The sequence below is a fragment of the Melanerpes formicivorus genome, unplaced genomic scaffold, assembly GCF_026170545.1.
Source record: "Melanerpes formicivorus ecotype bairdi unplaced genomic scaffold, bMelFor1.0.p_v2 SCAF_630, whole genome shotgun sequence".
NCBI classification, from domain to species: domain Eukaryota; kingdom Metazoa; phylum Chordata; class Aves; order Piciformes; family Picidae; genus Melanerpes; species Melanerpes formicivorus.
In genome coordinates this window covers 7,967-32,840 of record NW_027142982.1, presented here as the reverse complement: position 1 = coordinate 32,840, position 24,874 = coordinate 7,967, and the positions used below count along the sequence as shown (strand labels likewise).

General features: G+C 69.4%; 1 protein-coding gene across 1 annotated transcript in view; it reads left to right on the top strand.

The window, feature by feature from the left end:
- The window catches only part of KMT2D (lysine methyltransferase 2D), a 25,403-nt gene extending 907 nt beyond the window's left edge, over positions 1 to 24,496 (top strand). The window contains 55 exon segments of the mRNA XM_068170819.1: positions 180 to 274; positions 277 to 302; positions 400 to 555; positions 557 to 593; positions 850 to 922; positions 1,196 to 1,305; positions 1,428 to 1,528; positions 1,531 to 1,624; positions 1,892 to 1,977; positions 2,088 to 2,250; positions 2,253 to 2,324; positions 3,379 to 3,467; positions 3,583 to 3,637; positions 3,807 to 3,847; positions 3,850 to 3,903; positions 3,906 to 4,211; positions 4,214 to 4,273; positions 4,275 to 4,295; positions 4,297 to 4,368; positions 4,370 to 4,567; positions 4,569 to 4,673; positions 4,676 to 4,915; positions 4,918 to 5,148; positions 5,150 to 5,507; positions 5,510 to 5,532; positions 6,135 to 6,314; positions 6,954 to 6,977; positions 6,979 to 7,059; positions 7,062 to 7,111; positions 7,257 to 7,743; positions 7,745 to 9,365; positions 9,481 to 9,604; positions 9,703 to 9,790; positions 10,517 to 10,583; positions 11,002 to 11,234; positions 12,143 to 12,448; positions 12,450 to 13,616; positions 13,618 to 15,012; positions 15,101 to 15,244; positions 15,342 to 15,506; positions 15,661 to 15,817; positions 16,132 to 16,213; positions 16,550 to 16,725; positions 17,156 to 17,304; positions 17,393 to 17,528; positions 17,634 to 17,764; positions 18,210 to 19,380; positions 20,164 to 20,300; positions 20,417 to 20,547; positions 21,717 to 21,825; positions 21,827 to 21,877; positions 21,879 to 22,004; positions 23,280 to 23,353; positions 23,455 to 23,563; positions 24,189 to 24,496. Of these exon segments, the coding sequence (XP_068026920.1) occupies positions 180 to 274; positions 277 to 302; positions 400 to 555; positions 557 to 593; positions 850 to 922; positions 1,196 to 1,305; positions 1,428 to 1,528; positions 1,531 to 1,624; positions 1,892 to 1,977; positions 2,088 to 2,250; positions 2,253 to 2,324; positions 3,379 to 3,467; positions 3,583 to 3,637; positions 3,807 to 3,847; positions 3,850 to 3,903; positions 3,906 to 4,211; positions 4,214 to 4,273; positions 4,275 to 4,295; positions 4,297 to 4,368; positions 4,370 to 4,567; positions 4,569 to 4,673; positions 4,676 to 4,915; positions 4,918 to 5,148; positions 5,150 to 5,507; positions 5,510 to 5,532; positions 6,135 to 6,314; positions 6,954 to 6,977; positions 6,979 to 7,059; positions 7,062 to 7,111; positions 7,257 to 7,743; positions 7,745 to 9,365; positions 9,481 to 9,604; positions 9,703 to 9,790; positions 10,517 to 10,583; positions 11,002 to 11,234; positions 12,143 to 12,448; positions 12,450 to 13,616; positions 13,618 to 15,012; positions 15,101 to 15,244; positions 15,342 to 15,506; positions 15,661 to 15,817; positions 16,132 to 16,213; positions 16,550 to 16,725; positions 17,156 to 17,304; positions 17,393 to 17,528; positions 17,634 to 17,764; positions 18,210 to 19,380; positions 20,164 to 20,300; positions 20,417 to 20,547; positions 21,717 to 21,825; positions 21,827 to 21,877; positions 21,879 to 22,004; positions 23,280 to 23,353; positions 23,455 to 23,563; positions 24,189 to 24,281 (11,830 nt within the window). The 3' untranslated portion in view covers positions 24,282 to 24,496.
- Positions 24,497 to 24,874: the final 378 nt, after the last annotated feature.

The following is a 24,874-nucleotide window of genomic DNA, read 5'->3' as shown; positions in this document are numbered from 1 at the left end:
TCCCTCCTCTCCCTTCCCCTCCTCCCCTCCTCTCCCTTCCCCTCCTCCCTCCCCTTCCCTCCCCTTGTCCCCAGGGATGGAGGAGGGGTCACAGGGCCCCCCCCCCGGTGCTGTGCCTGTGGCATGGGGACAGCCCCAAACCCTTTTGGGGTGAGGTGGTGAGAGGCTGTCTGTTGCAGGGCTGCAGGTGACCTCCCAGCCGAGGGGGCTGCGGATCCAGGCTCGGCAGAGGGGGACGAGAAGAAGAGGCGCCGGGGGAGGAAGAAGAGCAAGCTGGAGACATGTTCCCTCCCTACCTGCAGGTGAGGGGCACAGGGTGGCTGTGGGGGAGGCCAGGGTGGGGGTGGATGGACCCTAGGTGGCACAGCAGGATGCTGATGGCAGCTGCTCCCTCCCCAGGAGGCCTTCTTCGGGAAGGCTCTGATGGACCTGAGCCGCAAGGCGCTGCTGGCCGCGGGCGGCGTCGGGGACGGGGGTGCCCCGCCCCTCCCTGGGCCCAGGGGGGCCCCACGACCCAAGGGGGACCCCAGCCTGGCTGGAGCACTGCAGGGTGCCCCCCCATGACAGGAGAGAGACCCCCATGCACCCCCGAGGTGAGTATGGCCCGGCTCTGGCCCTGGGGCGAGCGGGCGGTGGCTGAGGGTGGGGTGCAGGACCCTGGCTTTGCGGGAGGGCTCCCTGGGCTCGGCGCTTCCTGGAGGCCCCCGGGGTTGTGGGGAGCAGTCATGGACCTGGGGGGTCCCTGGAGGCTGCTGAGGGCTGGTGGAGGTGGGGTGGCAGAGGGGCTGGGAGGATCCCCCGGGGCCGGTCGGGACCCTCCCCCGCAGCAGCCCGGCCTGGTTCCCGTAGGAGAGGACAGCACCGACGGCAGCGCCGCCGCTCCGGATGACGACGGCAAGGACGACGCGAAGGGCGAGGACCTGGTGAGCCCCGGGGACCCTCCGAGAGGCGGCCGAGAGCCACCGCAGCGCTGGGGGGGGAGGCTCCAGCAGGGCAGGGCTGAGCTCTATGGATGCCTCCTGTGACGCCCTGCGGCCAGCGGCAGACAGAGCGCCCCCGTGCGGCGCGGAGCTCTGCGCCACCCCGCAGGCTCGCAGGGAGGAATCCTTACTGGCGCAATGGGGGGCTGCCCGGGGTGGGCTCCGCTCCGGGGCGCTCGGGGGGGGGCAGGAGGCAGCTGCTGGTTCCTCCTTGCAGGCACCGAGGAGGCCGAAGGACTCCCGGACCCCGGGGACGCCGAGAGAAGCCGGCGACGCCGGGCGGAGGGCGCGCTGAGCTCCGACCTCGACAAGATCCCCACCGAAGGTGAGGCCGAGCCCCACGCTCCCCTCCAGGGCCCCCAAGGCGGGAGCCAGGACCCCCAGGTTTCTCCTGCACCTCCCCCCTGCTGCCCACGGTGGCTCAGCAGCTCCCATTCCCCCCTGCAGAGCTGCCCAAGATGGAGAGCAAAGACGTGCAGCAGCTCTTCAAGGACGTGCTGGGCTCGGCGGAGCGTGGGGAGCAGCCTCTCAACTGCGTGGCTGCAGGGATGAGGCTGGGGGAGCAGGGCAGGACCCCAGCCGGGCACAGAGGCCCTTCCTGCAAGGAGACCTGCAGCCCTGCCAGGGCAGGGTGGGTGGAGGGGGCGCCGCTGGGCTGGGGGCAGATGGGAAGGAGGCACCATCTGCCCTGGGAAGGCCGCTAGATCGTGTCCTGGTCGTTGCTGAGCTGTTTCAGGAGCAGTGGTAGAGGGAGCTGAGGCCCCTGGCTCTTCCCTCTTGCTCTGGGGATGAACACAGAAGCCTTTTGGGGCATGCTTGGCAGCATCCTGTGCTGCCTGAGGGCTGCTGACGACCCCCAGGGGGGCTGCAGGGCTCTGTCCTCCTGACCCTCCCCCTCCCTTCCCCCACAGGCAGCGTTTCCCTGGGCTCTCTCTCCGGCTCTGTCTCTTGGATTCCTATCCGGGGGGTCTGCCAGTCCCCGTTTCCTCGACAGCAGGTATGGGGGCAGCGGGGGGCAGCTGGGGGGCAGCCTCCTCCCCGGGGCCTGAACCCCAGGGCGGTGCAGGAGCCCCCTGGTGAGTGACACTTGGTGCCCAACGCAGGGAGCGAAGTGGCTTCTTCAGCCCTGACCACTGCGAGCCCGAGAGCCCCTGGGCCAGCAGCTCGGCTGCCACCACCCCCTCGACCCCCACGACCCCCACGACGGAGGGGGAGGGCGAAGGCCTCTCCTACAACCAGCGCAGCCTGCAGCGCTGGGAGAAGGACGAGGAGCTGGGGAGCTCTCCACCATCTCCCCTGTCCTCTATGCCAACATGAACTTCCCCAACCTCAAGCAGGATTATCCAGGTAGGGCTCTGGGGGGGCTGCAGCTCGGGGGGGTGGGGGTGGGGAGGCTGGGTGTAGGGATCCCATGGTGCCGTCAGAGGGGAGCTGGGTGCAGGGACCCCTTGTTCAGAAGGGTTCTTGGCTCAGGGATCCCTTGTTCAGAGGGGAGCTGGGTGCAGGGACCCCTTGTTCAGAAGGTGAGATTTGGTTTCAGGGACCCCTTGTTCAGAGGGGAGCTGGGTGCAGGGACCCCTTGTTCAGAAGGTGAGATTTGGTTTCAGGGACCCCTTGTTCAGAGGGGGAGCTGGGTGCAGGGACCCCTTGTTCAGAAGGTGAGATTTGGTTTCAGGGACCCCTTGTTCAGAGGGGAGCTGGGTGCAGGGACCCCTTGTTCAGAAGGTGAGATTTGGTTTCAGGGACCCCTTTGTTCAGAGGGGGAGCTGGGTGCAGGGACCCCTTGTTCAGAAGCTGAGATTTGGTTTCAGGGACCCCTTGTTCAGAGGGGAGCTGGGTGCAGGGACCCCTTGTTCAGAAGATGAGATTTGTTTCAGGGACCCCTTGTTCAGAAGGTGAGATTTGGTTTCAGGGACCCTTGTTCAGAGGGGGAGCTGGGTGCAGGGACCCCTTGTTCAGAAGGGTTCTTGGGCTCAGGATCCCTTGTTTAGAGGGGAGCTGGGTGCAGGGACCCCTTGTCCAGAAGATGAGGTTTGGTTTCAGGGACCCCTTGTTCAGAAGGTGAGATTTGGTTTCAGGGACCCCTTGTTCAGAGGGGGAGCTGGGTGCAGGGACCCCTTGTTCAGAAGGGTAGTTGGGCTCAGGGATCCCTTGTTCAGAGGGGGGGGGTTAGCTGCAGGGACCCCTGGCTCACCCTGTCCAGAGAGGAGCTCCCAGCACAGCACTTCTCTGTGGGGCTGAAGCCATCCTTGCAGTGCTGCTGGGGGATGTCTCGGTGCCAGCTGCTGGGCATGAGGCCACCCCCACGGGGGAAAGGGTGGCAGCCACCCACCAGGGGCCAGGGAGGGCTCATCAGACCCTGGCTAAGGTCCTCTCTCCTCTCTCCCTCTCCCTCGTACCGGACTCCCAGACTGGTCGAGCCGTTGCAAACAGATCATGAAGCTCTGGAGGAAGGTCCCCGCCACGGACAAAGCCCCTACTTGGTGAGTGCCAGGGGGCAGGGGAGTCACCCAGGCAGAGGGGGGGGGGGGGGAGGGGGGGGCGGGGGCGGGCCCGGGCACCCCCGGGGGCTGCGAGTCAGCTGGCTTCATGTTTTTGTTAGCAAAAGGCCAAAGATAACCGAGCGGCACAGCGCATCAGCAAGGTGCAGAAGGTAAGCGCTGGCGCAGGGAGGTGCCCGGCGGCCCTGGCCCAGCCCTGGGGGGTTGGGGTGGGGAGGGAGGGGGCGCACCCCCAGGCACAGGCAGGAGGATACAGCATCCCCACAACCCCCCACCCAGCCCCCTCCCCCAGCCCTCTGACGGCCCAGGCTCCTCTCTGCAGCAGGCCGCGAGAGCCAGATCAACAAGCAGACCCAAAGGCGAGGGACCTGCGCAAGCCGGAGAGGCCCTCCCTGCACCTGCGGATCCCGGTGCCCCCCGGGCACAGCCCCCAGTCTACCTCGGCAGCCCCCCGGCCGGCGCCGCCACCGAGGGCTTCCTCAAGCCCCCAGCGGGGTCGGAGTCTCCCAGCGAGCTCTTCCTCAAGCTGCCCCCCCCAGTCCCCTGCCCAAGTGCCTTCCCGACGAGCCCTACAGCGCGGGCCCCTGCCTACCCGCTGGAGCCTCGCTTCCCCTCGCCCCTGGGCCAGAGCCCCACGCCGGGCACTGCCTTCCAGCGCCTTCCCTGCCCAGCCCCTCGCCGCCCCCCGCGCGCCCTCCCCGGCTCCCAGCCCCACGACTTCCACCCCACGCCCCCCCGGCACCCCCCTGGCACCAGGCCGGCACCCCCGACCCCTTCCTGAAGCCTCGGTGGCCCTTCCCTGGACAACCTCTCGGATGCCGGGGAGCCCTGGGGCGCGGCTCCCCGAGGCCCTGCTCTCTCCCCTGCCCTTTGGGGAGCAGAAGAAGGGGGCTGGAGGTGAAGAAGGAGGAAGTGGGGGGCCTGGGGGTCTGCTCACCTGGTTACACCCCCGCCATGGGCTACGGGGACTCCCCGGGGGGCCCTCACCTCTCCGCTGCCGAGCTGAAGGCAGCTGACGTCTTCAAGGCCCCCATGACCCCCCGGGTCCCTCAGGTAGAGCCGCAGAGCCCGGGGCTGGGGCACCGGCCCCCCCGACCCCCATTCCCTGGCCTCCTCGCCCCCCGGGCACCCCGAGCTCTACCGCCAGTCGCCCTACCCAGACCCCTACTCACAGCCCCCCCTGACGCCCCGGGCCCGCAGCCCCCCGAGCCCTGCTGCGCCCTGCCCCCCCGCTCCCTGCCCTCGGAGCCCTTCTCCCGCGTCCCTGCCAGCCCCCAGTCCCAGTCCAGCTCCCAGTCCCCCCTCACCCTCGGGCCGCTCTCCAACGAAGCCTTTTGCCAGTCCCCTGTCACCCCTCGTTTCCAGTCCCCAGACCCTTACTCCCAGCCCCCCTCCCGGCCCCAGTCCCGGGACCCCTTCCCCCCCATGCACAAGCCCCCCCCCGCCCCCAGCTGCCGGAGCCGGGCTTCAAGTCGGTGCCGCTCTCGCACAGCCCAGCGGCCGCTGGGGGCTTCGTGGGGGGCACCCCGGCGGGCGAGCCTCACCCCAAGGTGCCGGGTGGGCAGCAGCAGCAGCCCCCCTTTGCCCGCTCCCCGGCGCCAGCGTCTTCCCGGGCAGCCAGGCGCCCCCCCCCCATGCGCTTCACCTTCCCCCCCGCCGTGTCGGAAGCCGCTCAAGGGGTCCCCATCGCAGCAGCCCCACGGCATCAACAGCCACTTCGTGCCCGGCAAGCCCCAGAGCTCTGCCTACTCCTCCTCCCCTGCTTTCCACCAGGCCGGCAGCCCCCTGGGGCCCGCCCGGCGGCCGCGGAGCCCCTACAGCCTCTCCCCGCTGCGACCTCCCTCGGTGCTGCCGCCGCAGCCCCCGGCGGCCGCCCAGGACTCCTCTGTCGCCTTCCTGCCCCGAGCCGCCCTGGGGCCGCCGGCCGACAAGAGGGAGGAGACAGCCGTGGGGCTCTCAGCGCCCCCAAACCGTGAGCTGGCCGAGCTGCCCGGCGGCCAGGACGGGGCTCTGGGCACCATGAGCCAGTCGAGCTGGAGAAGCAGCGGCAGGTGAGGGCTGGCCCTGGCCTGGCAGGGTTGGGGAGGGGGTGGGAGGAAAGAGCTCAGTTCACAGAGTCCCAGGTTGGAAGGGGACCCCAGACCCTGAGGGCATCTTGGCCAAACCCCTGTGGGCAGCAGGGACCCCAACCAGAGCAGGCTGCCCAGGGCCACAGCAAGGCTGATCTTGAACGTCTCCAGGGATGGAGCCTGAGCCACAGCCCTGGGCAGCCTGTGCCGGTGTCTCACGTGCCCTCCTGTGCAGAGCTTCCTCCTGATGTCCAACCTGAACCTGCCCTGCTCCAGCCCCCAGCTCTTGCCCCTCCTCCCCAGCCCCTCCCCAGCCCCTCCCCAGCCCCTCCCCAAGCCCCTCCCCGAGCCCCTCCCCAGCCCCTCCCCAGCCCCTCCCCAGCCCCTCCCCAGCCCCTCCCCAGCTTTCCTGTAGGGTTCCCTTCGGCTACCGAAACGCAGCTGGAAGGTCTCCTCGGAGCCTTCTTCAGCTCTCCCACAGCCATGTAGTGGGCACAGGGCACCTGGGGGGGAGGGAGTGGCACAGCCATGGGGGGTGTCCCTGCGTGGTTGGTCCCTGCTGAGCACTGCTTGGCCCTTGGCAGCGCCAGCGGCTGCGGGAGCTGCTGATCCGGCAGCAGATGCAACGCAACAGCCTGCGGCAGGAGAAGGAGAGCGCAGCGGCGGCGGCAGCTGGCACCCCCTCGCCCGCAGGGTGGGCTCCTGACACTGCCAGCCAGGCCTTCGAGCTGGGCAGGGGCATGGCCCCCTTCCAGCCAGCACAGGTGGGAGAGCTGGGCAGGGCTGGGGGGCAGCAGGGGGGTGGTGCTGTGTCAGGGAGGCATCAAAGCGTTGGCCGGGCAGGGACCTCTCGGGGGCAGCTTGACCTGGAAGTGGAGCAGGTTGCCCCAAATGACCTGAGCTGGGGTAGGGATTGGGGCAGCTGGCACCTCTCTGGGTAGCCCAGGCCAGGGTCTCAGTAGCCTGAAGGATTTCTTCTCTCCACTCCTGAGTCTCCTCCTTGCAGTTCAAACCCTTCAGGCTCTGTCTCCTCACAGCAATTCCTGCTCAGAAGTCTGTCCCCAGCTGGCTGCTTATTGGTGGGGAGGGAAGGGACCTCAAAGATCCATCCCCAGTGCCAGCCTGGCCTTGAACACCTCCAGGGAGGGGGCATCCTCCTGGGCAACCTGTGCCAGTGTCTCCCCAGCCTCACTCTCAAGAATTTCCTCCTGCCCTCCCCCAGCCCCTTCTTGCCTCTGGGAAAGCCACAGGAAGGTCTCCTCGGAGCCTTCTCTCCCCCAGGCTGCACAGCCCCAACGCCCTCAGGCTGTCCCCACAGCAGAGGGCATCCAGCCCTCACCCTGCCCCCACAGCAGAGGGCATCCAGCCCTCACCCTGCCCTCCTCCTCCTCCTCCTCCTGCAGGACAAGAGCCTCCTGGGGCCGCTGGGGCAGCGCCGCTGGCGCTGGGAAGCTGCCAGGCTCCGTCATGGTGCAGGCGGCGTTCGGGCAGGACGAGCGGCTGGCACGGGCCCCCCCCCAGCAGCCACCCCGGTGGCCCTGGACATCAACGGGAGGTGAGTGCCAGGGGCAGTGCCGGGGGGCTTGCCACGTCTGGCAGGAGTGAGGGAGGCCTCCCTGGCATGGTCTGAAGGGGGTTGGCACTCGGGGCGCCCTGCCTGGGGCATCACCCCCGTGCCGACACCGCGGTGTCTTGCAGGGCGACAGTGGGGGCCCCCCCCAGGCCTTCTACCCCCGTGGGGTCTTCCCGGCACAGCCCCCGCAGCAGCACCTCTGGCAGCAGCAGCAGCAGCAGCAGCAGGCGGCGGCCGCGGCCCTGCGGCTCCAGGTCCCCTCCCGCTTCGCCCCGCCCACGGCTGGCACCGCCCTGGGCGCTCGCCTGCCAGCCCCTGCCGAGGCGGTGCCCGCCTCACCCGCCGCCCTGGGCGCCCCCTTCATCGAGCTGCGGCACAACGTGCAGAAGGGCCCCGGGGGGGTCGTGGGCCCCCCCTTTGCCCCCCAGGCTCCCCGGCCGCGCTTCTTCCTGCCGGGGGAAGAGGGCACCCCCCAGGCCCTCTGCGCCCCGGTCATGCCCATGCAGGCGCTGCCCACCCCGGCGCTGCAGCCCCAGAAGATGGCAGCGCCCCTGCCGCCGGCGTCGCCGCAGGGAGCCGAGCTGAGCAACAGCCACCACCAGCCTCACGCCAAGGCGGTGCCCACCCCAGCCGCTGCCAGGCCCCGGCCTGGAGCTGCAGCACCTCCCCCCGCGCCCCCTGGCCTCCGGCTCCGCCCTGCGCCCCGAGCCGCCCAAGGAGGGCACCACCAGCGCCGCCCCGGAGCCGGTGCCAGCTGCCGGCCCGGGCAAGAGCCACCTGAGCCTGGAGGGGAGCAGGCTGCCCTGCGAGGTGCCAGTGGAGCCCGACCTGGACGACGACTTCGGCTCCCACAAGGACCTGGAAGACGACGACGACGACTTGGCCAACCTGAGCCTGGATCCCGACGTGGCCAAGGGGGACGACGACCTGGACAACCTGGACAGCCTGGAGGGCGCAGACCCCCACCTGGACGACCTCCTGAACGGGGGCGAGTTCGACCTGCTGGCCTACACCGACCCCGAGCTGGACACGGGGGACAAGAAGGACATCTTCAACGAGCACCTGCGCCTGGTGGAGTCTGCCAACGAGAAGGCCGAGCGCGAGGCCCAGCTCCAGACCGAGCCCTCGGTGCCCGGCCTCAAGCTGCCTGACCCCCCCGACGGCAAAGACCCTGCGCCGCCCGCCCAGGACAGGGAGGTGCCCAAGGAAGCGCCCCCCGGGGCCGGCTTGGGAGCCGCCGCCTGCCCCCCGGCCGCCGCGCCGCCCCCCGAGGCGGCTTTCAAGGCGCAGGGCGCGGAGGGCAAGGTGGGCACGGGGGGCGCGGTGCCCGCCGACGTCAAGCCCAAGCTGGAGGAGGGCTGCCTGAAGACCTCTCCCTGCCAGTTCACCGCCCCCGGCGGCCCCGAGCGGCTCCCGGTGCCCGTCAAGGCCGAGGCCCTGCAGGGCACGGACAAGATCTCAGCCTCGCTGGGGCTGAGCCTCAAACCTGGGCAGAGCCTGCTGAGCCCCGGGGCTGGCACGGGGCGCCTGGGCTTGAGTCACTTCCCCGGCGCCGCCCACCCTGGAGTCCCCGTGCCGGAGAAGGATCCCTACGGCGGCCCCGGCCGCGGGCTGGCGCCTGCCCAGCTGGGCAGCCAGGGCAACCCCTTGCTGGAGAAGTTCGAGCTGGACGGCGGAGCCCTGGGCCTGGGCAGCGCCAGGCAGTCGCCAGCCGACGACCTGGACAAGATGGAGAGCTCCCTGGTGGCCAGCGAGCTGCCCCTGCTCATCGAGGACCTGCTGGAGCACGAGAAGAAGGAGCTGCAGAAGAAGCAGCAGATGTCAGCCCACCTGCCCCGGGGCGCCCCCCACCTGCCGGCCCCGGGGCACCCCCTGCTGCACCCCACGGCGGCTGGGCAGCCCCCCGAGGGGCAGCCCCCTCCCCGCCTGGGCGCCCAGCAGACTCCTCTCCAGCTGGGGCTGGTGGCCAGGCCGCCGCTGATGCCGCCGCAGCCTCCCCGGCTGGGCACGCCCCAGCAGGGCCCAGGCCTGACCCCCCACATGGGCATGGCCCCCGGGCAGCCCCACGTGCTGGCGGCGCCCCACGGCGTGCAGGTGGCCCTGGCCCAGCCGCAGCAGAGCCAGCAGCAGGTGCTGGTGCAGAAGCCGATGGCTGGGGTGCAGCCCCCGGGCCTGGGCATGAAGCCCCCTCCCCAGCTCGTCATGCAGCAGCAGCTGGCCAACAGCTTCTTCCCAGACACAGGTAGGGGCTGTTCTGGGGGGGGTCCTGGGGCCTCTGCTCTGGGGGTCCTGGGTGCTTTTTGGGGGTGCTGGCTGTGCTGCAGCACTGCCCACGGGGGGGCCTCTCTCTTGCCTAGACCTGGACAAGTTTGCAGCCGAGGACATCATGGACCCCATTGCCAAGGCCAAGATGGTGGCACTGAAGGGCATCAAGAGGGTGATGGCTCAGGGCAGCATCGGCGTGGCCCCGGGCATGAACAGGTAGGGGAGGGGCAGGGTGGGGCGTGGCAGGGTGGGGTGGGCAGGGTGCCTGGGTGCCAGCTCATCCCTGGTGTCTGTGGGTGTCCCCCCCTCAAAAGGCAACAGGTCTCGCTGCTGGCCCAGCGGCTCTCGGGGGGCCCAGCCGTGTCCGAGATGCAGAATCACCTCCTGGCAGGGAGTGGGCAGGTGAGTAGGGGGCTGGGGGGGTGGCATCCAGAGGTCACCTTGGTGCTGAGGAGCTGCTGCCAGGCTGGAGCTGCTCTGCCTGCTGGGGGTTGTGTCTCCCTGGGGCGCTGGGGGCTGTGGAGAGGGGCACGGGGGGGATGGTGTGGGGGTGTGCTGGGCAGGGGCTCGGAGGTGGTGGCTGGCAGGGAGCTGCTGCTGCTGGATCCTCAAAGCCATTTATCAGTCTGGGGTGAAGGAGGTTGGGAACCACCCCCCTGCTCCCAGGGCTCTGCCTGACTGAGGGGAGCAGCAGTGCTGCTCTGGTTTGCCTCAGCAGGCTTGGGAGGGGCTGCTGGTCTGGAGCAGGTTTTGGCCTTGGGGCTGGGAGCTGTGGTCACAGAACCAGAGGAGTGTTTGGGTTGGAAAAGGCCTCCCAAGGTCACCCAGCCCCAGCATCAGCCCAGCACGGCCCCAAGGCTGTGGCCCCAAGGCTGGAACACCTCCAGGGGTGGGGGCTGTGCCAGACTAAGCAATCCCCCAGCTGCAACTTGTGCCCCAGAGCTGAGCACTGAATCCCTGCATCCCAGCGTGGTTGGGGGTGGGAAGGGACCTCTGGAGCTCCCCCAGTCCAGCCCCCCTGCTCCAGCAGGGTCCCCCCCAGCAGCTTGCCCAGGTGGGCTTGGAAGCCCTCCAGAGAAGGAGGCTCCAGTGCCCCCATCACGTCCCCAACCCTCTCCTCTCTGCCAGGAGCGAAGTGGCACCGACCCGACCCAGGCTCGCCCCAACCCACCCACCTTTGCCCAGGGTGTTATCAGTGAGTACCCAGCCTGGTGCCAGCCCTGCTCCCCCTGCCTGCACCCCCTGGGCTGAGCAGGGCTATGGCCACACTCCATCTGGAGCTGGGGTCCCTGCTGCCCTGAGCCCACTGCCCCTGAGCCCTCTTGCTGCTTCCCCTGGGCCCTCTGCTTACTGCCCTGAGCCTTCTGTGCCCCACTGCTGCCCTCTCCCTGGGGTACTCTGCCTCCAGACCTTCTCCTCTCTGCCCCTGAACCCTCTCCTGGCTTTCCTCTGGGCCCTCTGCCTGCTGCCCCGAGCCCCCTTCCCCCTTGGCCCTCTCCTTGCTGCCCCCCCTTGGCCTATTCTCTACCGCCCCCAAGCCCTCTCCCCGGGGGAGCCCTCTGCCCCCTGCTGCCACCCCCCTCTGAGCCCTGCCCCTCTGCCTGCCCCCCCAGACGAGGCTGACCAGCGGCAGTACGAGGAGTGGCTGTTCCACACGCAGCAGCTGCTGCAGATGCAGCTGAAGGTGCTGGAGGAGCAGATCGGTGCCCACCGCAAGTCGCGCAAGGCTCTGTGTGCCAAGCAGCGCACGGCCAAGAAGGCTGGCAGGGAGTTCCCCGAGGCCGACGCCGAGAAGCTGAAGCTGGTGACCGAGCAGCAGAGCAAGATCCAGAAGCAGCTGGACCAGGTGAGGGCACGGGGGGGCGCCCTGGGGGCGGGTTGGGGGGTGGGTGGTACCTGCCCGGTGCAGATGCGCTGTGCCCTCCCACTGCCTCTAGTGCAGACGTAGTGTTCCTGGCACTACCGCTGTGCCATGCCCAGTGGTGTCCCCAGTACCGATGTGCTAGCCCTGGCGCTAATTGTGCCATGCCCAGTGCAGATGTGACCCCCCTGGCACCACCACTGTGCCATGCCCAGTGGTGTCCCCAGTACAGATGTGCTAGCCCTGGTACTAATAGTGCCATGCCCAGGGCAGATGTGGTGTCCCCAGTGCAGATGTGACCACCTTGGCACCACCACTGTGCTATGCCCAGTGGTGTCCCCAGTACAGATGTGCCATCCCTGGCGCTAATTGTGCTATGCCCAGGGCAGATGTGGTGTCCCCAGCGCAGATGTGACCCCCCTGGCACCACCACTGTGCCATGCCCAGTGGTGTCCCCAGTACAGACACGCCAGACCTGGCGCTAATTGTGCCATGCCCAGGGCAGATGTGACCGCCCTGGCACTACTACTCTGCCATGCCCAGTGGTGTGCCCAGTACAGACACGCCAGACCTGGCACTAATTGTGCCATGCCCAGTGCAGATGTGACCCCCCAGCACCACCACTGTGCCATGCCCAGGGCAGATGTGGTGTCCCCAGCACAAATGTGACCCCCCTGGCACCACCACTGTGCCATGCCCAGGGCAGATGTGGTGTGCCCAGCACAGATGTGACCACCCTGGCACCACCACTGTGCCATGCCCAGGGCAGATGTGTCCCCAGCGCAAACATGACCCCCGTGGCACTAATTGTGCCCCCCACCCCCCTGTTGCCGGTGCTGGGCGGCCAGCGCTGGCGCCCTCCCCGTGCCAAGCAGTGCCCGTGTGCCCGGCAGGTGCGGAAGCAGCAGAAGGAGCACACCAACCTGATGGCCGAGTACCGCAACAAGCAGCAGCAGCACCAGCACCAGGCCTCGGCCGTCCTGGCCCTCAGCCCCTCGCAGAGCCCTCGCCTCATGTCCAAGCTGCCTGGGCAGCTGCTGGCGGCGCACGGGCAGCAGCCCGCGGGCGCCGTGGTGGCAGCGCAGGGCCTCGGCCAGCCGGGGGCACAGGCAGGGGGCCTGCGCCTGCCCCAGGGCGCTGTGCCCATGGCCGTGCAGCAAGGCCTCTCCTTCATGGGCCAGCAAGGGGTGGGCGGTGCCCCCCCTGCCTGGCACCTCCAACGCCTTCTTCGGCGGCAACCCAGCGCTCCGCGGGCTGGCAGCCGACGGCCGCCTGATGCAGGAGAGGCAGCTGCAGAGGATGCAGCTGGCGCAGAAGCTGCAGCAGCAGAACATGCTGGGACAAGTCTCACTGCAACAGCAGCAGCAGCAGCAGCCAGGTGTGATGGGGCAAGCAGCCATGCAGCAGCAGCAGCAGCAGCAGAGCGTGATGGGGCAGGCAGCCATGCAGCAGCCCGGGGTGATGGCAGCGCAGGCAGCCATGCAGCAGCAGCAGCAGCAGCAAGGTGTGATGGGCCAGGCAGCCATGCAGCAGGCAGGGGTGCTGGGCCAGCCCTCCATGCAGCCCCAGGGCATGATGGCACAGCCATCCCTGCAGCAGGCAGGAGTGCTGGGCCAAGGAGCCATGCAGCAGCCGGGAGTGATGGCACAGAGCTCGCTGCCCGGAGTGATGCAGCAGCAACAGCAGCAGCAGCAGCAGCCTGGCATGATGGGCCAAGGCTCCATGCAACCAACAGCCATGGTGGGACAGCCCAGCTTGCTGGGGCAGCAGCAGCAGCAGCAGCCAGCCCCACAGCCTGGCAGCGTGGGGCAGCCGATGGTGCCGAAGCAGCCAGGGCTGATGGGCAGCCAGCAGAGCCTCCTGGTGCAGCAGCTCTCCCCGCAGCAGCAGCAGCAGCAGCAGCAGCCAGGGCTGCTGGCCCACACGCAGGGCCCTGGGCTGCAGCAGCACCAACCCGTGCTGGGGCACCCCCAGCCCCAGCACCGCCAGGTCCTCCTGGGCCCCCACCAGCAGCGGGTACTGGGCTCGCCCCAGCTGGCGCCGCAGGCTGCGGGCATGCTGGGGCACCGCCTGGTGCTGTCCCAGCAGCTGGGGCAGTCGCGGGCGCTGCTGCCCCCCCAGCAGCAGCAGAACTCGGCGGGCAGCCAGCCTGGGCTCCTGGGGCTGGGCCAGGGCCAGGCCTCGATCCAGCACTTTCCGCAGCACGGGGTGGGGGCCCAGGCCCCCTCCGCGCTGCACCTGAGTCAGGGAATGCAGCCGGCCCCTGCTGCCCTGGCCGCCAAGGACCAGCCCGCGGCGGGGGTGGACGGCACTGCCCTGCCCGCCGAGGGCAGCGAGAGCGGGGGGCAGCTGCACGGGGGGGGCCCAGGAGCAGCAGGGAGCCCTCAACCCCCTGGGGCTGGGCGGCCCTGAGCCCCCAGCCCCCAAACACCAACCTGAGCTGGGGCAGGGCCAGCAGCTCCTCTTGGCCTCCCCGCAGCAGGTGCTGCGGGCACCCCCCGTGCAGCCTGGCAGCCTGCTCCCCTCTGCCGCCCGCCCGGAGCTGCCCCAGCAGCTGGGGGACGCCGCGGGGGTGGCAGAGCCGCCGCTGGGCTGTGGGCCGGGCCCGGCACAGGGCCTGGTGCTGCCACAGGCGCCGCGGGCACCGGAGCAGCCGGGCAAGGGGCCGCAGGGCGCCCTGCAGGGCCAGCCTCAGCCCCCCCGGCTGCAGAGCCCTGGGCAGCACAAAGCAGGGCCACCACCGGGCACGGTGCCCACGGGTCTCCTGGGGCAGGTGCCAGGGCCCATGATGGGCCAGATCCGGGCGCAGCTGCAGGGGGTCCTGGCCAAGAACCCGCAGCTGCGGCACCTGACGCCGCAGCAGCAGCAGCAGCTGCAGGCACTCCTGGTGCAGCGGCACCAGCAGAACCTGCTGCAGCAGAGCCAGGCGCTGCGGCCCCCCGGCCCCTTCCCCGGGCAGGCCCCGGACTACGGCACCCCTGCCCGCCAGCCCCCTCGCCCCCTGGCACCCCCCTTCCAGCCCCGGCCGGGCGCCCCGGCCGAGCCCCAGCCCGGCTTTGGCACGGAGCAGGGCCGGGCGCCGCCCGGGCAGCCCCCCCAGCAGCAGCCCCCCCAGCAGCAGCCCCTGGCCGAGCTGGTGCAGACAGCCCTGGCTGCCCGCGGCCCCCAGCCCGGCCTGGTCCGGCTCCCCACGCCGCCAGTCCCCTCGCCCCTGGGCTGTGCCCCCCAACACCTGGCTAGCCCTGAGCCGAGCCCTCAAGAGCCAAAGAAGACGTCGCCGGGGGTGCCAGCCTCAGCGCCCAGCCCCCTGGCACCCACGGAGCAGGGGCTGCCGCCCACGCCCGGCAGCAGCCTCCCCGAGCCGGCGCACGGCCCCTGGGACCCCGGAGCGCCCAGCACGGACTCGGCCGGCCCCAGCGAGAGCCACATCAATGGGGCTGCAGGGGAGGGGGTCCCCGCGGCGGGGGAAGCCCCCCAGGTGCTGGTGAAGCAGGAGCCGAAGGAGGAGGGGACGGCAGCGGTGCCACCCTGCGAGCCGGGCAGAGACGAGGCCACGAAACCGGAGGCCAACGGAGGCTCTGGGGCCGGCACGGCCAACAACCTGCTGGCAGCGGGCGGCCGCTCCGAGGCCGGGCACCTCCTGCTGCAGAAGCTGCTGAGGGCCAAGAACGTGCAGCTGTCGGCGCAGAGCCCGGGCGAGCTCAACGGGCACACGGAGAGCCGCGGCGCCGGCACCGAGCCGCGGGCACAGCCGGGCCGGGAGGTGAGCTGCGGGCACCGCGGGGCAGAGCGGGAGGGTGCTGGCCGCGGGGCTGAGCTCCCTCTCCTCCCTCCCTCCCTCCCCCCCCCAGGACCCCTCCATCGCCAGGAAGCCGGCGCCCACCAAGCCCAAGCGGGTGCAGAAGGGCACGGAGCGGGTGCCAGCCTCCCGCAAGAAGCTGCGGAAGGACGAAGGGCTGCGGCCCAGCGAGGCCCTGATGAAGCAGCTGAAGCAGGTAGGGGCTGGGGGCCTGGGGGAGGGGTCGGCTCGGGGCTGGGGGGGGGGCTGCCCTTCGTTTTCCCCGCGCCCCGCTCACCCCCTGTGTGCCCCAGGAGCTGTCGCTGCTGCCCCTGACGGAGCCAACCATCACTGCCAACTTCAGCCTCTTCGCCCCCTTCGGCAGCAGCCCCATCAACGGCAGGAGCCAGCTGCGGGGCACCTTCGGCAGCGCCATGCTCGACAGCGTTCCCGACTACTACTCCCAGCTGCTCACCAAGGTGGGCCTGGGGCTTTGGCACCCCCTCACCCACTGGGGGATGGGGGGGGGGGTGTCCCCCGGGCTCATCTTCTTCTCACCCTGCTGTTGCTTGTGTGTGTGCCCCCCTTGCCTCCTCCTCCTCCTCCTCCTCCTCCCCCTTCTCCCCCTGGCAGAACAACCTCAGCAACCCCCCCACGCCGCCCTCCTCGCTGCCCCCCACGCCGCCGCCCTCCGTGCAGCAGAAGATGGTGAACGGCGTCACGGCCCCCGAGGAGCTGGGGGAGCAGCCCAAGGACAGCGACCCAGCCCGGGAGCCACACGGCCAGAAGGGTGAGTGGCTGGCACCGGGGGTGGCGCCGAGCCCCCGGGGGAGGTGGTGGAAGTGGGGAGACTCAGCTTGGCTGTGAGCAAGAAGCTCTGCCCCAGGAGGGTGCTGAGAGCCTGGCACAGGCTGCCCAGGGAGGGGGTGGAAGCCTCAGCCCTGGAGGTGCTCAAGGCCAGGCTGGAGGTGGCTGTGAGCAGCCTGCTGTGGGGGGAGGGGTCCCTGCCCAGGGCAGGGGGTTGGAGCTGGAGGGTGTTGAAAGTTCCTTCCAACCCATCCTATGAATCCCGACCCACCCCTGACCCCACTCCTTGCCCCACAGACACAGCAGCTGTAGAGGTGAAGAGCCTGGACCTGCTGGCAGCCCTCCCCACCCCCCCCCACAACCAGACCGAGGATGTCAGGTGAGCCACCAGGCACCATGAAACCTCTGTGGGTGCTGCCAGCCCTGCTCTGGCTGGCACCAGCCCCTCCATGGGTGCTGCCAGCCCTGCTCTGGCTGGCACCAGCCCCTCCGTGGGTGCTGCCAGCCCTGCTCTGGCTGGCACCAGCCCCTCCGTGGGTGCTGCCAGCCCTGCTCTGGCTGGCACCAGCCCCTCCGTGGGTGCTGCCAGCCCTGCTCTGGCTGTCACCAGCCCTTCCACATTTGCCACCAGTCCTTCTCTGGTTGCCACCAGCCTCTCTATGGCTGCCACCAGCCCCTGCAGCCACTCCCCCTGTGACCCCCTCCCTCCCCCCAGGATGGAGAGCGACGATGAGAGCGACTCCCCTGACAGCATCGTCCCTGCCTCGTCCCCCGAGAGCGTCCTGGGCGAGGAGCTGCTGCGCTTCCCCCTGCTCAGCGAGGCCAAGCCGGAGCTGGAGGAGAGAGTCCTCTCCCCTATCATCCCAATCATCCCCAGGGCCAGCATCCCAGGTGGGCTGCAGCAGCCTGGGCTGGACACACAGGGGACCAGGGCAGGAGGAGAGGGGCTTTGTGGGATGTGTGGGCCAGGGATGAGGGAGGTAGGGCAGGGAGGGGATCTGGGGGGGTGTAGAGACCAGGCAGGAGGAGGTCCATGGGGTGTAGGGACCTTGGTAGGGTGGGATGAGGGTCTGCAGGCCACAAAAATTGAGTGGGGGGTGCCTGTGTAGGGGCTGGCCTGTTCCTGGGGGTCCTCTATGTGCTCCCCAAGGGTTCCCTGTTGGTTCTGGGGCCTCTGTTCCCCCTCCCCAGCGTCTGACCCACCCGAGGCGAGGGGTTCCCAGCAGCATCTCCGCAGAAGTCTAGGGCAGCCGGCTGGCTCCGTGGGTCGGGCCTGGGTCTGCGCAGCTCTGACCCCTCCCAACCTTTTCCCCCACGCCAGTGTTCCCTGACACGAAGCCCTACGAGGCCGTGGAGCCCTTTGGGGGGCCCCCTGGCAAGGTGGGGGCAGCAGGCCCCGGAGCCCCCTGGGAGAAGGGCAAGAGCAGCGAGGTCTCCGTCATGCTGACCGTGTCCGCGGCGGCAGCCAAGGTGAGCCGGGGGAGAGCCTTGGGTCCACCCCCGTGTGGTGGCAGCTGGAGCCCCCCTGGACGCAGCCTGTCCCCCTCTCCTCCTCCAGAACCTCAACGGGGTGATGGTGGCCATGGCTGAGCTGCTGAGTGTGAAGATCCCCAGCTCCTACGAGGTGCTGTTCCCGGACGGCGCCATGCGGGCGGCCGTGGTGGAGGCCAAGAAGGTGGAGACGGACGTGGCCGGTGAGCGTCTGCCTGGTCCCTCTGGGCTCTGCAGGGGGGCCCCAGGCTGGGCACCCCATGTCCCTGGGCTGGGCACCCTTCAGTGGGCTCTGGTGTGTCCCTCAGGGGTGCTTGGTGGGAAGGAGAAGGCCGGGAAGGTGTCGGACAGCAGCTCAGAGTGGCTGAAGCAGTTCGACGCGGTGCTGCCGGGCTACAGCCTCAAGGGAGAGCTGGACCTCCTCACCCTGCTCCGCCAGGTCAGTGGGGGGCTGGGGGTCCCCCTCGGGGCTGCCACCCTGGGAGAGGGGGGACTGAGGTGCCTGTGAGGCTGTGGCTCCTGTGGGGGTGCAGGAGGAGGCTCTGAGGGAGCTGAAGTGACTGTGTGGAGAGCTGTGGCTGGGTCCTCGTAGGTCCCCTCCTGACTGCAGGGCGGTGCAGGGGGTCTTGAGGGGCCAGGTCCCCCCCTGCCCCCGGCAGGGTGCTGAGTCTCTTGGGGCTGCTTGGAAGGGCTTGGGGGGAGGTCCCTGCAGAGCTGGGGGTGCTGTGGGTCAGCCCTGACACACATGGGGCTGTGCTCCAGGTACTGCTGCCCCATAGACCTCACCCTGGTGGTCTGGGAGGTTGGAGGTCCCCATCCTTGGACTCTGCCCCACCTCCCCGGGACTCTCTGCCCCACATCCCCCTCTCTCTCTCGCCCCTCAGGAGAGCCCTGCCCCAGAGAAGGGTCTGCACCACTGCTACGTCAACAACGTCTCCAACCTGGACGTCCGGCAGCTCTCTGTCCCGCCCCAGGAGCCCTCCCCGCCGCTGTCCCCCTCCGTCCCCTCCCCTTCCAGCCCCACCGAGGCTGCCAGGGTCCCCGACCCCGAGGCAGCTCACGAAGCCACCCCGGCCCCCTCCTCCCCGCTCCCACCGGCCCCTTCTCCGGCCCCCCAGGAGGAAGGGGCCGCAGCGCCCCCCTCGCCGCCCCGCTTCAAGCCGCGGTCGCGGCCGCCGGAGGACGGGGAGGAGGCCCGGCCGCGGCTGAAGAAGTGGAAGGGGGTGAGGTGGAAACGGCTGCGGTTCCTGGTGACCATCCAGAAGGGAGGAGCCAAGCGGGACGGGGACAAGGAGATCGCGGAGTTCATCGACCGGCTGGGCACCACCCTGCGGCCCGAGAAGGTGCCGCGGGACCTGCGCAAGTGCTGCTTCTGCCACGAGGAGGGCGACGGCGCCACCGACGGCCCCGCCCGGCTGCTCAACCTCGACCTGGACCTCTGGGTCCACCTGAACTGCGCCCTGTGGTCCACGGAGGTGTACGAGACGCAAGGGGGGGCCCTGATCAACGTGGAGGTGGCCCTGCACCGGGGGCTGCTGACCAAGTGCTGCCTGTGCCAGAAGACCGGGGCCACCAACAGCTGCAACCGCATCCGCTGCCCCAGCGTCTACCACTTCGCCTGCGCCATCCGCGCCAAGTGCATGTTCTTCAAGGACAAGACCATGCTGTGCCCCCTGCACAAGCTGAAGGGGCCCTGCGAGCAGGAGCTGAGCAGCTTCACCGTCTTCCGCCGCGTCTACATCGAGCGGGACGAGGTGAAGCAGATCGCCAGCATCATCCAGCGCGGCGAGCGGCTCCACATGTTCCGCGTCGGCGGCCTGGTCTTCCACGCCATCGGGCAGCTGCTGCCCCACCAGATGGCCGACTTCCACAGCGTCACCGCCCTCTACCCGGTGGGCTACGAGGCCACCCGCATCTACTGGAGCCTGCGGACCAACAACCGGCGCTGCTGCTACCGCTGCACCATCTGCGACAACAACGGGCGCCCCGAGTTCGTCGTGCAGGTCATCGAGCAGGGCCTGGAGGACTTGGTCTTCTCCGACTCCTCCCCCCAAGGTGGGGCTCCGGGGGGGCAGCTGGGGGCGCTGCTGCTGGCCTTCCCTCAGCTCTGATGGGTTGCTCTCCTCCTCCTCCTCCTCCTCCTCCTCCTCCTCCTCTTCCTTCGTGGGCTGCTGTTCTCGGGCTGCTCCGATGTGTTTGGCTGTGCTCTGTCCCCCTGCCCTCCACCACCTCCTCCTCCTCTGTCTCCCTGTCCTGCACCACCTCCTCCTCCTCTGTCCCCCTGCTCTCCGCCACCTCATCCTCCTCTGTCCCCCTGCCCTCCACCTCCTCCTTCTCTGTCCCCCTGTCCTCCACCACCTCCTCCTCCTCTGTCCCCCTGCCTTCCACCACCTCCTTCTTCTCTGTCCCTCTGCCCTCCACCACCTCCTCCTCCTCTGTCCCCCTGCTCTCCACCACCTTCTCTATCCCCCTGCCCTCCACCTCCTCCTTCTCTGTCCCCCTGTCCTCCACTACCTCCTCCTTCTCTGTCCCCCTGCCCTCCACCTCCTCCTTCTCTGTCCCCCTGCCCTCCACCACCACCTCCTCCTCTGTCCCCCTGCCCTCCACCACCACCTCCTCCTCTGTCCCCCTGCCCTCCACCACCACCTCCTCCTCCATCTCCTGCCCTCCTCCTCCTCCATCCCTCATCTTCCTCCTGGCTGAGCAGGCCAGGGGCAGAACCACCCCAGGCTAAGGGAGGATAGGGCAAGGGGAGGTGCTAGGGCAGCTGGGGCTTGGCTGTGTGTGCCGGGCAGGGTGCCCAGGTGCCCACCTCCACCCCTGCCTTCCCCCCCCCAGCCGTGTGGAACAGGATCATCGAGCCGGTGGCGATGATGAGGAAGGAGGCCGACATGCTGCGGCTCTTCCCAGAGTACCTGAAGGGCGAAGAGCTCTTCGGCCTCACGGTGCACGCGGTGCTGCGCATCGCCGAGTCGGTAGGGCCGGCGCAGGGGGCTGGGAGGGAGGGGTCAGGATCTCCCCTGCCCGTCGGGGAAGAAGGGTCTGGGGGCCAGGCTGGTGCCACTCCAGCCCTGGCCTCTCTGCTTGGCAGCTGCCCGGCGTGGAGAGCTGCCAGAACTACCTATTCCGCTACGGGCGGCACCCCCTGATGGAGCTGCCCCTGATGATCAACCCCAGCGGCTGCGCCCGCGCCGAGCCCAAGATCCTCACCCACTACAAGCGGTGAGCCGGGGGCCACCGGATCCGCTGGGGGAGAGGGGGTCCCCTGGCATCCCCCGGGGGAGAGGGGATCTGCTGGGAGAGACTGGATCTGCTGGGATCCCCCGGGAGAGAGGGGATCTGCTGGGAGAGACTGGATCTGCTGGGAGTGAGAGATTAGGTCCAATAGGATCCCCCAGGAGAGAGGGGATCTGCTGGGAGAGACTGGATCTGCTGGGAGTGAGAGATTAGGTCCAATAGGATCCCCCAGGAGAGAGGGGATCCGCTAGGAGAGACTGGATCTGTTGGGATCCCCGGGAGAGATTGGATCCACTGGGAGAGACTGGATCTGCTGGGAGCCCCCAGGAGAGAGAGGGTCTGCTGGGAGAGACTGGATCTGTTGGGATCCCCCAGGAGAGAGAGCGTCTGCTGGGAGAGATTGGATCTACTGGGATCCCCCGGGAGAGATTGGATCTGCTGGGAGAGATTGGATCTGCTGGGAGTGAGAGATTAGGTCCAATAGGATCCCCCAGGAGAGAGGGGATCTGCCGGGAGAGACTGGATCTGCTGGGATCCCCTGGGAGAGGGGGGATCTGCTGGGATCCCCCCGCAAGAGAGGGGATCTGCTGGGAGCGATTGGGTCCAATGGGACCCCCCCAGGAGAGATGGGATCTACTGTGAGAGAATGCACTGGGAAACCCCAGATCGACTGGGAGGACTGGGATCCACTGGGAGAAGCAGGCTCTGTTAGGCGAGATGGGATCCTCTGAGAGAGATGGGACCTGCTGGATCCATTGGGAGAGGTGGGATTCGGAGGGAAAGCTGGGATCCACTGGGAGAGCTGGGACCCTCTAGGTCTACTGGAAGAGGCAGGATCTGATGGGGGAAGCTGGGATCCACGGGGTAAGCTGGGTTCTCCTGGGAGAGCCAGGCTCCGCCAGCAGAGCGGGGGATCCACTGGGGGGAGCTGGGATCTACCGAATCCAGTGGGGAGAACTTAAATCCACAGGGGGGGGAGCTGGGAGCCAGTGGCAGAGCCAGGAGCCACTGGGGCCGATGCGATCCCCAGCAGAGCTGAGCCCCAGCTAGAGGGCCGGGGTCCCCCCAGCAGGGCCGAGCCCCCTCCTCCCCCGGGGCGAGAGCTGGGCCGGCTCCCCGCGGCTCTGAGCCTCCCCCTCCTGCTGCCCCTTCAGGCCCCACACCCTGAACAGCACCAGCATGTCCAAGGCCTACCAGAGCACCTTCACCGGGGAGACCAACACCCCCTACAGCAAGCAGTTTGTGCACTCCAAGTCGTCGCAGTGACCGGCGGCTGCGCACCGAGTGGAAGAACAACGTCTACCTGGCGCGCTCCCCGCATCCAGGGGCTGGGGCTCTACGCCGCCAAGGACATCGAGAAGCACACCATGGTCATCGAGTACATCGGCACCATCATCCGCAACGAGGTGGCCAACCGCCGCGAGAAGGTCTACGAGGAGCAGGTGCGCCAAAGGGGGGCCGGCCGCCAGGGGGCGCCGCGGGGGCCGGGCCGGGCCGGGCCGCAGGGGGAGGGGACTCGCAACCGAGGGGGACCCTTGGGTGCCCAGGCGGGACACTGAGCGGGGCTGCTGGGGTGGGGAGTGGGCTCTGGGGGGACACTGAGGGTGGTGGTGAGCTGGGGGGGGACAGTGAGGGTCGTGGTGAGCTGTGGGGTGCTCTGGGGGGACACTGAGGGTCCTGGTGAGCTGGGGGGGCTCTGGGGGGACACTGAGGGTCCTGGTGAGCTGGGGGGGCTCTGGGGGGACACTGAGGGTCCTGGTGAGCTGTGGGGGGGGCACTGAGGGTCCTGGTGAGCTGGGGGGGGTTGTGGGGGGACACTGAGGGTCCTGGTGAGTTGTGGGGGAGACACTGAGGGTCCCTGGTGAGCTGTGGGGGGCTCTGGGGGGACACTGAGGATGGTGGTGAGCTGTGGGGGGCTGAGGTGGGACATTGAGGGTCCTGGTGAGCTGTGGGGGGCACTGAGGGTGGTGGTGAGCTGGGGGGGGGCTGAGGTGGGGACACTGAGGGTCATGGGGAGCTGTGGGGAGCTCTGGTGAGCTGTGGGGGGCTCTGGGGGGACACTGAGGGTTCCTGGTGAGCTGTGGGGGGCTGAGGTGGGACACTGAGGGTCATGGGGAGCTGTGGGGGGACACTGAGGGTCCTGGTGAGCTGTGGGGGGACACTGAGGGTTGTGGTGAGCTGGGGGGGCTCTGGGGGGACACTGAGGGTCCTGGTGAGCTGGGGGGGCTCTGGGGGGACACTGAGGGTCCTGGTGAGCTGTGGGGGGCTCTAGTGAGCTGTGGGGGGCTCTGGGGGGACACTGAGGGTCCTGGTGAGCTGTGGGGGGCTCTGGTGAGCTGTGGGGGGCTCTGGGGGGACACTGAGGGTCCTGGTGAGCTGTGGGGGGGCACTGAGGGTCGTGGTGAGCTGGGGGGGCTGAGGTGGGACACTGAGGGTCCTGGTGAGCTGTGGGGAGACACTGAGGGTCCTGGTGAGCTGTGGGGGGCTCTGGGGAGACACTGAGGGTCCTGGTGAGCTGTGGGGGGCTGAGGTGGGACACTGAGGGTCATGGGGAGCTGTGGGGGGACACTGAGGGTCCTGGTGAGCTGTGGGGGGCTGAGGTGGGACATTGAGGGTCCTGGTGAGCTGTGGGGGGGACACTGAGGGTCGTGGTGAGCTGTGTGGGGCTCTGGTGGGACATGGGGGGCTCTGACACCCCCTCTCCCCCCCCCCCCCAGAACCGTGGCATCTACATGTTCCGCATCAACAACGAGCACGTCATCGACGCCACCCTGACCGGGGGCCCGGCCAGGTGAGCCCTCCAGGGGGGTTTGGGGTGCTGGGAACCCACCCCCCCCCCCAACTCTAGGGAAGAAGCAGCTGACCCCCAGCCCCTCCTCACCCCCTGCCCAGGTACATCAACCACTCGTGTGCCCCGAACTGCGTGGCCGAAGTGGTGACCTTTGACAAGGAGGACAAAATCATCATCATCTCCAGCAGGAGAATCCCCAAGGGGGAGGAGGTCAGCAGGGGGGCTGGGGAGGGGGGGGGGAAAGAGGCTGGGGGTGGGGAGAGGGAGGCTGGGGGTGGGGAGAGTGAGGTTGGGGGTGGGGAGAGGGAGGCTGGGGGTGGGGGAGAGTAGGCTGGGGGTGGAGAGAGGGAGGTTGGGGGTGGGGAGAGTAGGCTGGGGGTGGAGAGAGTAGGCTGGGGGTGGAGAGAGTAGGCTGGGGGTGGGGAGAGGGAGGCTGGGGGTGGAGAGAGGGAGGTTGGGAGTGGAGAGAGGGAGGTTGGAGGTGGAGAGAGTAGGCTGGGGGTGGAGAGAGGTAGGCTGGGGGTGGGGAGAGGGAGGCTGGGGGTGGAGAGAGTAGGCTGGGGGTGAGGAGAGGAAGGCTGGGGGGTGGAGAGAGTAGGCTGGGGGTGGAGAGAGGGAGGCTGGGGGTGGTCGGAGCGGGCTGGGGTGGGCAAAGGGAGGCAGGGGGTGGGCAGCGCGGGCCGGGGGTGGTCGGAGCGGGCTGGGGGTGGGCGGCGCGGGCCGGGGGTGGTCGGAGCGGGCCGGGGGCCGTGCGGGTGCCCCGCCTGACTCCGTGCCGCCCTCCCGCCTGACTCCGTGCTGCCCTCCCGCCTGACTCCGTGCTGCCCTCCCGCAGCTCACCTACGACTACCAGTTCGACTTCGAGGACGACCAGCACAAGATCCCCTGCCACTGCGGAGCCTGGAACTGCCGGAAGTGGATGAACTGAGCGAGGGGCAGGGGGATGGACGCCCCCCCGACCCCCCCCACCCCCGCCCCGGAACCTCGGCCCCAACCTCATCAAACCCCCCCCTCCAACCGCCCCCACCCCACCCCCCGCCGCGCCGGTGCCACAGGAGGCGCCAAGGGGGAGAGAAGAGAGAGGCTGTGCCAGGGCTGGGGCGAGGGGGAAGGGGCAAAACGCAACGGCCGCCCCCCGCCCCCTACACTCCCCCCCTCCCCTCCCCCCCCCCGCCCCCCTCAAGCAGAGCCGCCGGCCCCTCGCCGGGGCGGGGACAGACGGAGGGCGGACGGGAAGGACGGACGGACACGGACTGGCAACTCAGGGTTTTCTTTGCTTCGTCCTACGAGGAGGAGGAGGAGGAGGAGGAGGAGGAGGAGGAGGTGGTAGACGCAGGGAGGGCGCTGGGAGGGGGGGGGGGGGGGGCGTGTGTGTGTGGCGGGGGGGGGGAGGGGTCCGCATCACTACCCTCCTCCCCTTTTTAAAACCCCCTCCCCGCCCCCAGACCTCCCCCCCCTCCCGGCCCCCCCTCCCCTCCCCTCCCCCCTCCCGGCAGCGAGTTGGGAACCGACCCTGGATGG